The sequence below is a fragment of the Podarcis filfolensis genome, assembly GCF_964270895.1.
Source record: "Podarcis filfolensis genome assembly, chromosome: 7".
Classification (NCBI taxonomy): Eukaryota; Metazoa; Chordata; class Lepidosauria; order Squamata; family Lacertidae; genus Podarcis; species Podarcis filfolensis.
In genome coordinates, this window is record NC_139603.1 from 88089673 (window position 1) to 88102997 (window position 13325).

At 50.4% G+C, this 13325-nt stretch overlaps 1 protein-coding gene across 3 annotated transcripts in view; it reads right to left on the minus strand.

The window, feature by feature from the left end:
* The window catches only part of ARHGAP39 (Rho GTPase activating protein 39), a 216131-nt gene that overhangs the window by 56686 nt on the left and 146120 nt on the right, over window positions 1–13325 (minus strand). For all 3 annotated transcript variants that reach the window (XM_083621933.1, XM_083621934.1, XM_083621932.1), the window contains exon 4: window positions 4162–5548. In XM_083621933.1, coding sequence (XP_083478059.1) covers window positions 4162–5548 — 1387 coding nt within the window. The remainder of the gene's footprint in view (window positions 1–4161; window positions 5549–13325) is intronic.

The following is a 13325-nucleotide window of genomic DNA, read 5'->3' on the forward strand; positions in this document are numbered from 1 at the left end:
ACAAACATGGAACGGGTGTCATGCAGCACCCGCAACGGTGCCAGTTCTGTCAATCAATCTTGCAGGTAAACTGGTCTCAAGTTGTTAAAGGCTTCAAATGCTAATAGTAACACCTTGGACTTGGCCCCATCGGAAATTGGCAACCAGGGCAGATCTCTGTTCTATGCCCAAAGCCTCACTCCTGTCAGCCCTTGCACTGCAGCTCTCGGACGAAGCGCAAAGGAAGCCCCACACAGAGCGCACTGCAGTAATCTAGACATGAAGAAACACATGCACGGGGGTGGAAGGGCTTTGGAGAGCTTCCCAAGAGCCGTGGGCTGGGGAGGAAGCAGAGGAGCGTTGAGGTGAAGGTCCCCCAGGCCACCTTGGGTCTCAAAATGGGCAGGGGCTATTTTGGCTCCCACAAGGAAATTGGAAATGGCATGTGTTCCTTGGAAGCTGGGCAAGGAAAAAAGCAAGATGGAGGGGTCATCAGCTGCTCACTCTGGCTCACCGTATCTGCCATGACTCTCACAGAATCTTGGAGTTGGAAGGGACACCCAAGGCTCATCTAGACCAACCCCCATGAAATGCAGGAATCACAATTGTCTTCCCTTCTCCCTGCCCCCCATCAGCCAAGAACGGGTACCATCCATCCACCGAACTGGATCAGCGACTCGGCATGCAGGTAGATGGGGTTGATCTCATGCCCTTACGGCAGTGGGGTGAGTGAGTCTGGCTGTTAAGCGGAAGGGGGGTGGGCTAGATGGGACTTCCTTCTGACTCTATGATTCTTTTATTCTGCTGGCAGCTGCTGAATGCTGATGGATGGTGATACGGCCTAGACCCTCGTACCTACGGGACCCCTTCTCCTGGTATGTCCCACGGAGGACCTTACAGTCTTCAAATAAAAACATCTTGGAGGTTCTGGGCCACAGGGAGGTTAGGCTGGCCTCAACCAGAGCCAGGGCTTTTTCGGCTGCGGCCCCGATCTGGTGGAACGCTCTGTCCCAAGAGACCAGGGCCCTGCGGGACTTGACATCTTTCCGCAGGGCCTGCAAGACAGAGTTGTTCCACCAGGCCTTTGGCCAAGGCACAGTTTGACCCCCTCCTTTAGCAATCCTTGTAGAACTCTGGCCCAGTGGTTGCCATTTGATTTTGAATTGATTTTAGAATACTGATTTTAGAACGCTGCGTTACTTTTATTGCTGTTAGCCGCTCTGAGCCTGGCTTCAGCTGGGGAGGGCAGGATATAAATAAATGTTTACTATTATTATTATTATTATTATTATTATTATTATTATTATGGAGCTCCCTTCCTTTAGTAGCCCTAGGAACAAGGGAAGCTGCCTTACCCCAGATCAGAGAATTGGTCCGCCTATCCCAATGCTGCCTGCTCGGACCGGCAGCAGCTCTTCCGAAACCTGAGCCAAAGTGAATCTGCCAAATGACTTCCTCCCAGGTCCTTTCAATTGAAGGTGGCAAGAACAGAACCACGGACATCTCTGCATGCAAAACACTGAGCTTTGAACCCTGCCCCTTTATCCCTTGAAGTCCGAGTCAAGGAACGAAGCTTCCCTGCTTGGGATGACATTTGACAGCCCATGTTAAACAGGCCGGGGGGGCAGGTGGAGGGGGGGGCTTCAAGCCCTCTATTTCTGCAGCTCCTCTTTCCTCTTCTGAATCTCCATCTCCCAGCAACACCAGGCTGCTGAACAGAGAATCGTTTCCCCCAAGGGTTTGGATTGCTTGGCGTAGAGAGGAAGGGGAGAACGCTCTCCCTTTAGAAAGAGCAGATTCAAATGAACAAACAGAGATTGAAATTTGTTTCGGAAGCCCCTTCCACGGTGCTTTTATGAATTAGAGAGAGAGAGAGAAAGGGAGAGAGGAAGATCAGAACAGGCCCCTTGATGCAACGCAGAGCCCCAGCCTGCTCAAAGTATGACTCATCCGAGTTTCTTTGAAATCCTCTCCCCACTATGTTATTCACACAAAGCCTTTCATTTCCCAGAATCAAAATACTTTCCAGCTATTTTTTCGTGTGTGTGTGTGTGTGTGTGTGTGTAAATGTCAGCTGCTCAGCGCTCCCAAGATCAGAAGTGAAAAACCCCAGGACGTGGTTCAAAACCTAAGATTTCGATACCCTGGCAAGCTTCGCTTAAGCGCCGCACTTGGCTTGGTTAATCATCCTGCAGCCCTATCTCACAGTCTTCCTTCTCATCTTTTAATTTTTATCTGTTGCCATAGCTGCTCTCTCTTATTATAGAATGAAATAAAAGAAAATCGGGGGGGGGGGGAGGGAGGAAAGAGAGAAGCGTGCATTCAAAAGTGGCGTTCTTCACAGAGGAAAAAACATTGAGAGGCCCGTCCTTCCCCAATTTGAATTGTTATTATACTGTGTGTCAGCTAAGAAAGCCTTATACGAGCGCAACGTCAGATAAACACTGGCTAGGGTTTGGGCAGATGGACTTGGTGCCTCTCCAAGCTCACTGGAGAATCTGCTAAGGGCTCAATAATAATAATAAAAATAAAATTTTATTTATATCCCGCCCTCCCCAGCCGAGACGCTCAGAGCGTCTAACAACAATAAAAGTAACACAGCATTCTAAAATCCATTTTAAAATCAAACCAGAGTCAAATTAATGGCAACCATTGGGCTAGAGTTCTATGAGGATTACAGAAGGAGCGGGTCAGACTGTGCCTTGGCCAAAGGCCAGGTGGAACAGCTCTGCAGGCCCTGCGGAAAGATGTCAAGTCCTGCAGGGCCCTAGTCTCTTGTGACAGAGCGTTCCACCAGATCGGGGCCACAGCCAAAAACGCCCTGGATCTGGTTGAGGCCAGCCTGACCTCCCTGTGACCCAGGATCTCCAAGTCAATCCTTCAATTGGTAGAATTTTGACTTGCTTAATAAGAACGCTAAGAGATCTCCGTGAAGCCAGACTGAGCACTGTGTGGCACCTCACCTGTTGCTGGACCCCCAGCTCCCATCATCCCTCAGGTAGGGGGATTGCCCATGGTCAACAATGATGGGTGCAGCTGTCGAACAACATCTGGGGGGCCCACAAGATCTCCAACCTGTCTTAAAGCATCTGGGGTGACTGGACAGGCCAGCTGCCTCCACCAGCCTTGCTTTTAGCTCAGCATCATCTCTTGATTCCTGGAAGACCAAGCGGCTTCAAGGAGAGGGGAAGTAGAGACACTGGTTGGTTTGGTGGTTTAATAGAGCAAACATCTCAGAATCCTAGAACTGTAGAGTTTGGACGGGATCCCAAGGATTATCTAGCCGTAAAATGTAAACCAGAGGCATCAATGAAAGCAGGTCTCCAGTTTTTTAGCGAAGAACCTAAGGACGTAAGAACAGCCTGGTGGATCAGGCCCTCAGCTCTCATTGCTCTGGCTGCTGCTGGAGAAACAGTTTGGTTTATGGGTATCACGGATAAATTGACATAGGCCAGCACAGGAAATGGATTAAGCTGCAACTGTAGGCAAGTGAGGGTCAAAGATGACGAAGAATGCACAGAAGTGGCAGGAGCCAAAGGGGCTGGACATAGGACACAGGAAGCTGCCTGGTGATACAAAAGAACCACAGAATTGTAGAGATGGAAGGGACCCCAAGGGACATGTAGTCCAACCTCCTGCAATGCATCTAACTCAGCAATGTCGAGACTGATTCGCAGTGGCTCTCCAGGGTTTCAGGCATCCCTGGAGACACCAGGAATTGAACCCAGGACCCTCTGCATGCAAAGCAGAGGCCCTATCATTGAGCTATGTCCCGTCCCCCAAAGGACACTGAGCAATACCAATACAACTCAGGCGGGAGACCGCAACTCTTCTATAGCCTTAGTTCAAGGATGCCCAATATAGTAGTTTCAAAATCAGGGTTAGAGCACAAGGGCAAAGCATATCCCAAATTCAATCCCTGCCGGCATCTCCAGGTACAGCCAGGAACGTCCCCTACCCGAAACCCTGGAGGCAGCCACTGCCGGTCAGTACAGACTATACTAAGCTAATGGAATAATAGTCTGACTCTGTAAAAGACCGATTCCTGTGTTCCACAGCCCTAATCCGATCCCCAAAGAGGTCCTTCTGAAATGTTTCCTACTCTCCCTTGTCATCAGAGGGACGATTTGCTCCCATGACGGACCCTTCCTGAAAGGGGCACCTGAAGCGCCAGTGCCTTACCTGGGACGGATGCAGGTACGGCTCGGGCGACGCCAGGTTGGTCTGCACCGACACGCTCTTCTCCAGCAGGATCTGGGGGAAGCCGAGCTTCTCAAAGGTGTTGCGCTTCCAGTGCTTGTTTTCCTGCTGGGCCAGCGCCTCGTCCTCGCTGAAGGCCCGCACCACGGGCCCCGGCATGGGGAGGGGCACCGCTCCGTCGCTCTCGTAGCCCGAGCCGTCCTTCTGCGAGTCCCAGCTGCTCCTCTGCCGCATGTGGTAGTGGGCTTGCTGGGCCTCCCACGCCAGCCGGGCCTGGGCCAGGAAGGGCTCAGGGAAGCCCCGGCTCGACTCGGCCTCCACTGAGCGGCTCTCCATGCGGTTCATCTGGGGCCGGCTGCAGCCCGAGGGCGCCCTCTCCTCTGCCAGCCCTTCCTCCCGCTCGCCCGAGCCGTCGGTGGAGGAGGCGTTGGGGTCGTACGAGAGCGACGGCTTCCGGCTTTTCCTCTTGCGCGTACCAGGCGAGTAGCCGGTGGAGGACATGGTGTTGTGCTGGCTGGACCACGACATGGAGTCGTCCCCCTGCGAGACGGGCGGGCTGTGCCGGAAGTCCGCCCCTTCCATGCTGCTGTAGTCGCCGGACTTGACCTCCAGCCGCTGGTCCCTCACCAGGCAAGGGCTGTGCTGGAGAGAGTAGGAGCCGCCGATGGGGTTCGGCGAGTATTTGTGCCGCAAGCCGGTCTTCATCTTGGGGCTGGAGCCCGACTGCTCGACGTAGACCAGCTGCCGGACGTACTCCTTGCCGGCGGGGCTATACTCCAGGCTCATGAAGCGGTCGGGCCCCTTCTGCTTGGTCAAGACCAGCTGCTGGTAGGGGGAGTTGGAGCCCTGCTTGGGCGACTGCAGGAAAGGGTGCGGCTTGCGGATCGGGGACTTCTGCGGAGAGCCGGCCTTGTAGCTCCCGCTGGCCTCAAACTGCATGTCCACGGGCGGCTCGTCGTAGATCGGAGCCTGGTACTCCATGGGTGGCTCCTCGTACAAGGGCGGCTCGTAGGCATAGCGCGGAGACGACGGCTGTGACTCGCTGGAGTGCTTGCGGTGCTGGGCCTGGAGCGGGGAGCAGAAGGAGTCGCCGCGCCCCAGCAGCGGGGAGCAGCTGCCGACGTGCTCGGCCCGCTTCAGAAAGGGCGACTGCTTCCTCTCCGGGAAGAAGACAGAGTTGTCCGAGTCGGGGGCAAAAGTCTGGAGGTTGGGGGATGGCTGGCCGCCCGAGGGCCGGCGCGACCGCGTGCCCTGCTGGTTGTCAGGGGTGTAGCCGTTGCCCTGGTGCATGAGGAAGCTGGGCTCGCGGTCCGTCACCTTGATGAGCATCCGCTCCTTGGTCCCCGTGTTCCACCGGAGAGATGATGCCCTGGGACACCGAGAGAGGCAGAACACAAGGTAGCTGTCAGAAGCAGGAACAATGCAAGAAGCACCTTTTTATTTTTGCGCGCGCACACACACACACACATATATATATATATAACGTATTTCATTCCCTACCGTATTATTCGCTCCATAAGACACACTGTTTTCTTCCTAAAAAGTAAAGGGAAATGTCTGTGTGTCTTATGGAGTGTTCCCTGGAGCCGAATTGCCCAGGGGCGAAAAGCAGATCATGCTTTTTTAAAAAAAAGAAAAGAAAAAGAGGGAAGTGGGTGTTGAAACAAAGCCACTAATCAGCAAGCAATTGGGGAGGGAGATAAGGGACGCTAGCAATAAAAGAGTCTGCCTGAGAGGGGGGAGGTAAAAACCCATGGATCCTCAGGATTTTTGCACGGGGTCACCCCAAATTCACCATCAGATCACATAGCATATCCATGGCTACAGCCTGCACACAAAAAAACCCACGCATCCACTGTTTCGTGGGGCTGCAATGGCACAAAAACGTGGTTACAAAGCACGGATCCACATGGATTCTCAGGATTTTTGCATTGGGCTACCCTAAACTCACTGTCAAATCACACAAAAATCATACACCCACTATTTCGTTCAGAATACTTTTTTTTTCTTGTTTTCCTCCTCTAAAAACTAGGTGCATCTCATGGAGCGAAAAACACGGTATAACAATGCAAACGCCTGAGAGGTACAGAAACAGTGGCTTGCCGGTTTCAAATCATATGGTCCACAACTTAAGAGGTGTGGAGTGGAGAAATGATTGTGGCAGAGAGATAAAAGCAATGTTATGAATAATAAGATTTTGGTTCCACAGAAGCACAGCGGAGTGGACGGTAGTAAGTTCTGAATTACAACCAAATCAAGATATCATACTTTGCAATAACACGCCAGCTATAAAGTTTGCCTTTTGGTATAAGTTGTGAACCAACGCCACGTAGCTGCGTAGTCCGAAGGTTTGGCTTTACCCCTGGAAACTCATAAAGAACGAGTGAGTTTTTCAGATATGGCAAGAAATAAGACCTTCTTAAACCAGAACTTTTCAGAATCTTAAAGCCAAGTTAGTCCCTGGAGAATGCTTAGTCAAGCAGCGACAAGAAGTTCTGAAAATATTCTTACTCTTTTACAGCACTGGTGAACATACACAAAACTAAGAGGGACACAGTGGGCTTTGTTTGGGGCACACAATATTACAGTGTGTGCAGATCAGAGCACCCTTATTTTGAGGGTCTTTTCAGAACTTGGCACACAGCAATCTGGGGAGATGTTGAAGCATCTGCAAGATCTACAGGGGAAGCAACACTTGTAGATCAAGTGGTCAAGCGGTTCCATCCTGAATCAAAACTGCTACCAATGCTCCACATTAATTGAGCGCTCACCCCAAATGGGAAATGGAAAAAAACAGTAAGCATCAAGGAACTGGAATCAACGGATGTGTGGATGGGATCTGTGGCTATGGAGATGTAAGTGTGAGGTTAGTCAATGGCAGAACAGGGCAAACGTCAGGCTTATGGGATCTTGGGAGATGGGAGATCCTTGCCAATCTCCTGCTAATCTCTGAGTAGAGATATGCAGCAGATCTCTGGTCTACCTCCAGCCAAATATGCAGGTAACAGGTGCAGGAACTTCCACTCACCCAGACTGAAGGCAGAAAAGCACCAGGGGCTTATCTCCACCAGACGGGGCCATTCAAAGGCTAGTAATAAAGGACCACCAACAGCCAGTGTGGTGTAGTGGGTAAGAGCGGTAGTCTCGTAATCTGGGGAACCGGGTTCGCGTCTCCGCTCCTCCACATGCAGCTGCTGGGTGACCTGGGGTAGTCACACTTCTCTGAAGTCTCTCAGCCCCACTCACCTCACAGAGTGTTTGTTGTGAGGGAGGAAGGGAAAGGAGAATGTTAGCCGCTTTGAGACTCCTTATGGGTGCCGCTGTGGTCTAAACCACAGAGTCTAGGACTTGCCAATCAGAAGGTCGGCGGTTCGAATCCCCACGGCGGGGTGAGCTCCCGTTGCTCGGTCCCTGCTCCTGCCAACCTAGCAGTTCAAAAGCACGTCAAAGTGCAAGTAGATAAATAGGTACTGCTCCGGCGGGAAGGTAAACGGCATTTCCGTGCGCTGCTCTGGTTCTCCAGAAGCGGCTTAGTCATGCTGGCCACATGACCCGGAAGCTGTACGTCGGCTCCCTCGGCCAATAAAGTGAGCACCGCAACCCCAGAGTCAGCCACAACTGGACCTAATGGTCAGGGGTCCCTTTACCCTTTACCTTTACGATTCCTAATATAATTACCTGGTGTTAGTGCAACAGGACACAGATCTCCAGCAGACCTGAGAATGCATTTGATAGCCAACCCAGATGCCAGTGCATGTTCCTTTTGCTCATGGGGTTCTGCGCCATGTCTGAACCAGGCTGGCTACTCCTGCCCTACATTTTCCAGGCCCGAGATCCTTTTGACTGGAGATGTCACAGACTGAGCCCAAGACCTGCTGTGTGCAGGGCCCAACGAAACACTGATCTGTCCTCTTCTATACTCCAAGGCCCAGGAGTCAATGCCATCCCCATGGACTTACGAGGGCGAAGTCCTGTCCTCTCCAGCCCCAAACATGCAAACGTGTACCCGGAAACTTAAGGTGACCGATGGACATGGTACAAGGCATACAGAATTTGCTGGAAGGACCATTCGCCGGAGGCAAACATGGTTGCTCTTCCATTGCTCATCCTAGTCTGGCTAGGAAAGTCTTTTGATGGAAGGAGAAGAAGGACATGCCACGCCACCCGCGGAAGAAAAATTGTATATTGAGAAGTCAGTGATCTGACATGGTTGTCCTCTTCCTCCCTTCCTCTGAAGTTCTTTGATGGCATGAGAACAGCCTATAATGTCCTAATCAGTTAGGAGGAAGAGATAGTGATGGGTATCTTCTTGGATGCTGGACATTGTTTTGAGAAAAAGAGACATGGGCAGGGGGTGACTAATGAATAATCTGCACGTATCTAGCTATCTATAAATCGGATGGCTGTGGGCAAAACTTCTGAGAAGCTCTGATCTGGCAGTGGGACCGTGCAAACTGAAGCTACCTGGGGGAGTCACTTCACCACTTCTTGAGGGCTTCCAAGTGGCAGATTGAAGTGCATGCTTGGTATGTGTATATTTCTTGCTGTTTAGAATAACATCTTTAATCTTCTCGCCCACTTGTGTTTTGTATTACTTCTGAATCTCATTTTAGAAGAACCACCTTGCATTTGGCAAGACACCCGCCACGGCTGCATACGGAAAGACTCCTGACCTTTAGGAAAGCAGACCCACATTCCCCATCCGTGCACTTTTAGGTTCAGCGAAACTCACACTCAGCAGGAAGGAAAATAATATTAAAAGGAAGAAAGGGGGGAAGTCACCCTTGACACTCTGGCCCCTGGTTCCTATCAGCTCCTCACCATTGCTATTCCAGCAGCATCTCCTCGAGTGAGGAACTCTGACTCTTAATTGGAGTTTGCCATGGAACCAGAGATTTCCCTTCCCACTCTTGATTAATATTTCATGCGCAGAAATAATTATAATCTCGTGATCTTCGCGCCATGGCATTAACTCGCTCGGATGGCCCTGCCAAAATTCTGGGAAGAAGGGCTTTTGGACTCTCCGTCTTGGGACAAGACGCTTCCTTCCATCAACCTGCCTGCAGGCAAGCCCCTGCATGCCTGCTAAGAAGAAGAAGAAGAAGAAGAGTTTGGATTTGATATCCCGCCTTTCACTCCCCTTCAGGAGTCTCAAAGCGGCTAACATTCTCCTTTCCCTTCCTCCCCCACAACAAACACTCTGTGAGGTGAGTGGGGCTGAGAGACTTCAAAGAAGTGTGACTGGCCCAAGGTCACGCAGCAGCTGCATGTGGAGGAGCGGAGACGCGAACCCGGTTCCCCAGATTACAAGACTACTGCTCTTAACCACTACACCACACTGGCTCTGTGCATGGCAATCGAATTCTGGGGCTCTTCTACAGCTCACGGGTAGCTCACGCCATGCACTGTTTTTGGTGGGAACGTGTCACGGATTGAACCGGCGGTCTCCTGCACGCAAAGGAGAAGCTCTGGCCTGGAACCACAGGCCCTCCTGCACTTCCGTGCCTGTCCCTGCTGTTAGGCAGAGTGAGGTGGATGCCTCAGACAGCGGATGCTGGAGGGTGGCAAGCAGCAGCAGCAATAATAATAATAATAATAATAATAATAATAATAATAATAATAATATTGAACTATTATTATTATTATTATTATTATTATTATTATTATTATTTATACCCCACACATCTGGCTGAGTTTCCCCAGCCGCTCTGGGCAGCTCCCAATCAAGTGCTAAAAACAATACAGCATTAAACATTGAAAACTTCCCTAAGCAGGGCTGCCTTCATATGTCTTTTAAAAATAGGATAGTTGCTTATTTCCTTGACATCTGATGGGAGGGCGTTCCACAGGACGGGCGCCACTACCGAGAAGGCCTTCTGTCTGGTTCCCCGTAACCTCACTTTTCGCAATGAGGGAACCACCAGAAAGCCGTCAGAGCTGGACCTCAGTGTCTGGGCTGAATGATGGGGGTGGAGACGCTCCTTCAGGTCTACTGGGCCGAGGCTGTTTAGGGCTTTCAAGGTCAGCACCAACACTTTGAATTGTGCCTGGAAATGTACCGGGAGCCAATGTAGATCTCTCAGGACTGGTGTTATGTGGTCTCGGCGGCCGCTCCCAGTCACCAGTCTAGCTGCCGCATTCTGGATTAATTGCAGTTTCTGGATCACCTTCAAAGGTAGCCCCACGTAGAGCGCATTGGAGTCCAAGCGATGGGGTGCAGAACGTGCTGCGGCCAGAGAAAGTGGAGGGCACGGTCTGGTTGCAAGTGCCCCTGAGCTACAGCCCTCCCCTTCCAAAACACAGGATTTACTCCAAAGATACAACAGAACCGTTGCTCCACAAAACGTGTGAGTGTCGATGCAACACACAGAATGCCTTGTTAAAAGGCATATGCGTTCACGTCAAAAAGAGTGCTCGGGCGACTAAGGAAACGCCTAACCACAGCGGACTCTGAGCGCTTGCGGCGGTCAAAGGTTAAGCAAAATCCTAAGTGTGCAGTTTTGGTTACACTTGGCAACTGCCAGCGCTAATCGAATCTTTGAATCGCAGCTCCCGCGGGCCCTCTTCTCGCGGCCGTGAATGCCATATTAAAGGTATAAATGCAGTGATTTAATGGTTAAATTGCAACGCTGAGGCCGTTTCTTCATTGCCTCTGCTTAAGAGCGATTATGCACAAAATGCATTAGGTGTGATAATCAGGGTGCTTTCTTTAGCAAAACAAACCTTTTCCTTGGGACATTTTTTCAGGTGGAGTGGGAAGATTTTATTCCAAACAGCAACAAGGCATTCAAGCATTCATTCATTTTCTGTTCCCTCCCTTCCTTCCAAAGGGGTCCAGGGCCTCCTTTTAATTTTGGCCACCTGTACCTGGCTCTCTGTCCCCTGAGGCCCGCAATGCTGGGCCACACTATAAAATTAAATACGCAACAGGCAACTGCAGATCTTGTTCACTTAGGGCAGCAACAGGTTGGAGGGGAGCTAATAAACTGAAGTTGAGAGTGCAGGTGCACCTTTCCTTTGGGAGTTGCACTGCCTGCCTGTTTGCTGCCAGGCCCAATTCAAGGTGTTTTAGGACCCAAATACCATATTTTTCGCACGATTGGACGCACCGGACCATAGGACACACCTAGTTTTCAGGGGGGGAAATCAAGGAAAAAATATGATCCCCCCCCCCTCGCAGCTCTGGAAGCAGTGGACAGGCTGCACGCAGCCTGTGCGCTACTCCAAGACCTTCTCCCTGCTTTTGCGGGAGGTGGCGGAATTCCCCCACCTCCCGCAAAAGCCCACAGGAGCCCCGCGTGACTCCTGCGGGCTTTTCGAACAGGAGGGAGAAGGGACTGAAACGGCCAGTCAGTCCCTTCTCCCTCCTTGGGGAAAAGCCCCCAAGAGCTGCGCGCTCTTTAAAGGCTGCGCGGCTCCTGCGGGCTTTTCTAGGAGGTGGGGGAATTCCCCCACCTCCTAGAAAAGCCAGCAGAAGCCACGGAGCCCCTTTAAAGAGCGCGCGGCTTTTGCCTGCTTTTGCGGGAGGTGGGGGAATTCCCCCATCTCCCGCAAAAGCCCACAGGAGGGTTGGAGAGTAGCGGGAAGGCGTCGCGCGCCTCCCTGCTGCCCCCCATCCTCTGGGGCTGGCGATGGGGGAAGCGCTGCTTTCCCCACCGCCAGCCTCAAAGAGCAGACTCTCCTGGCTTCAGCCGAAGCAACGCGAAGCCTCCGGAGCGCAGGCTTCGGAGGCTTTGGCTTACTATCGCTGAAGCCAGGGAGCCTGCATTCGCTCCATAGGACGCACACACATTTCCCCTTCATTTTTGGAGGGGAAAAAGGGCGTCCTATAGAGCGAAAAATACGGTACTTAAGGGGTTGCCTACTCCTATTCCTGCCTTCTCGGGCTCTGCAATCTGCGGGGGACAGCCCTTCTTGAGGTACCTCTGACAGCAGTGACACGGACAAGGTCTTCCCCAGGGTGGTGACATGGAGCTCCCCCTTGAACTATATATGTGATGGTCCCCCTACATTGGTGGCTTCCTAGGTAAGCACCTGAAATCAGCTAGCTGATTAAAAATCAGCTGGGGTGTGGGAGGGGGGTTTGTTGTCATTGTTTTGTTGTTTTTGTTTGAACCATTTATTTGTGCTTTTTCTACCGCATATTTTTATCTTGTGAATCACCCTGAAATCTTACGATGAAGGGCAGTATAGAAGTCTAAAAACAAAAGAAGGATAGAACTTTCTTTATGTATGCAACAGCAGCAGCAAGAATACTTATTGCAAAGTATTGGAAGACACAAGAGTTACCCACCCTGGAAGAGTGGCAGATGAAGGTGACGGATTATATGGAATTGGCGGAAATGACTGGCAGAATCCGAGACCTGGGAGAAGAGTTGGTGGAAGAAGACTGGAAGAAATTTAAAGACTATCTTCAGAAATACTGTAAAATTAATGAATGTTAAAATGATGTTGGATTGAAAATAAGTGGCATTAGCAACAAAGTTAATAAGAATATGCAAAAATGAATTGATAATGGATGAAAATATAGAGTTATAATATGTTAAGATATAGAGTTAAGAGTTAAGATAAACGAAAGAGGGTAAAGATTTGCTGATTTGATTATTTAAATGGGAATACAAAAAGGGGAGGTGTTAGGAGGCCAAGGAAATAAGCTAATGAGTTCAAAGTTATAAAAAACGGATTTGTTTTTAATTCTTTTGTATTTTTATTCCTTTTTTTTCTTTTTCATGTATTTTTCTGTGTTCTCTTTTTTGTATCTTTTTCTTTTTATATGACCTTTTTTCATTTTGTAAACTTATGTTTTTGTAAAACTTCAATAAATATCTTTTTTAAAAAAATAGAAGTCTAAAAACAAAACAAAAAAATTAAAAATAAAACAAGTCTGGCAACGCTTGGGAGATTGAGGTGGCGTGTAGCGAAGGGGCAACAAACAATGGCGCCAGAGATTCAATCCACTTTGGGTCACGATGTGACCCAGCTGAACGTCAACAGATTAGGAAAAGCTGAATGAAAATGGATGGCGAAGACCCACAGAAAGGCGCACAAGATTGCTCACGGGATTTCTAAAAGGACGAGCATCAAGGTCAGGCGAGGAAGGCATCCGTCAGCCTTCGGAAAGCAGGCATGCGGTGGCTCGTCTGCCC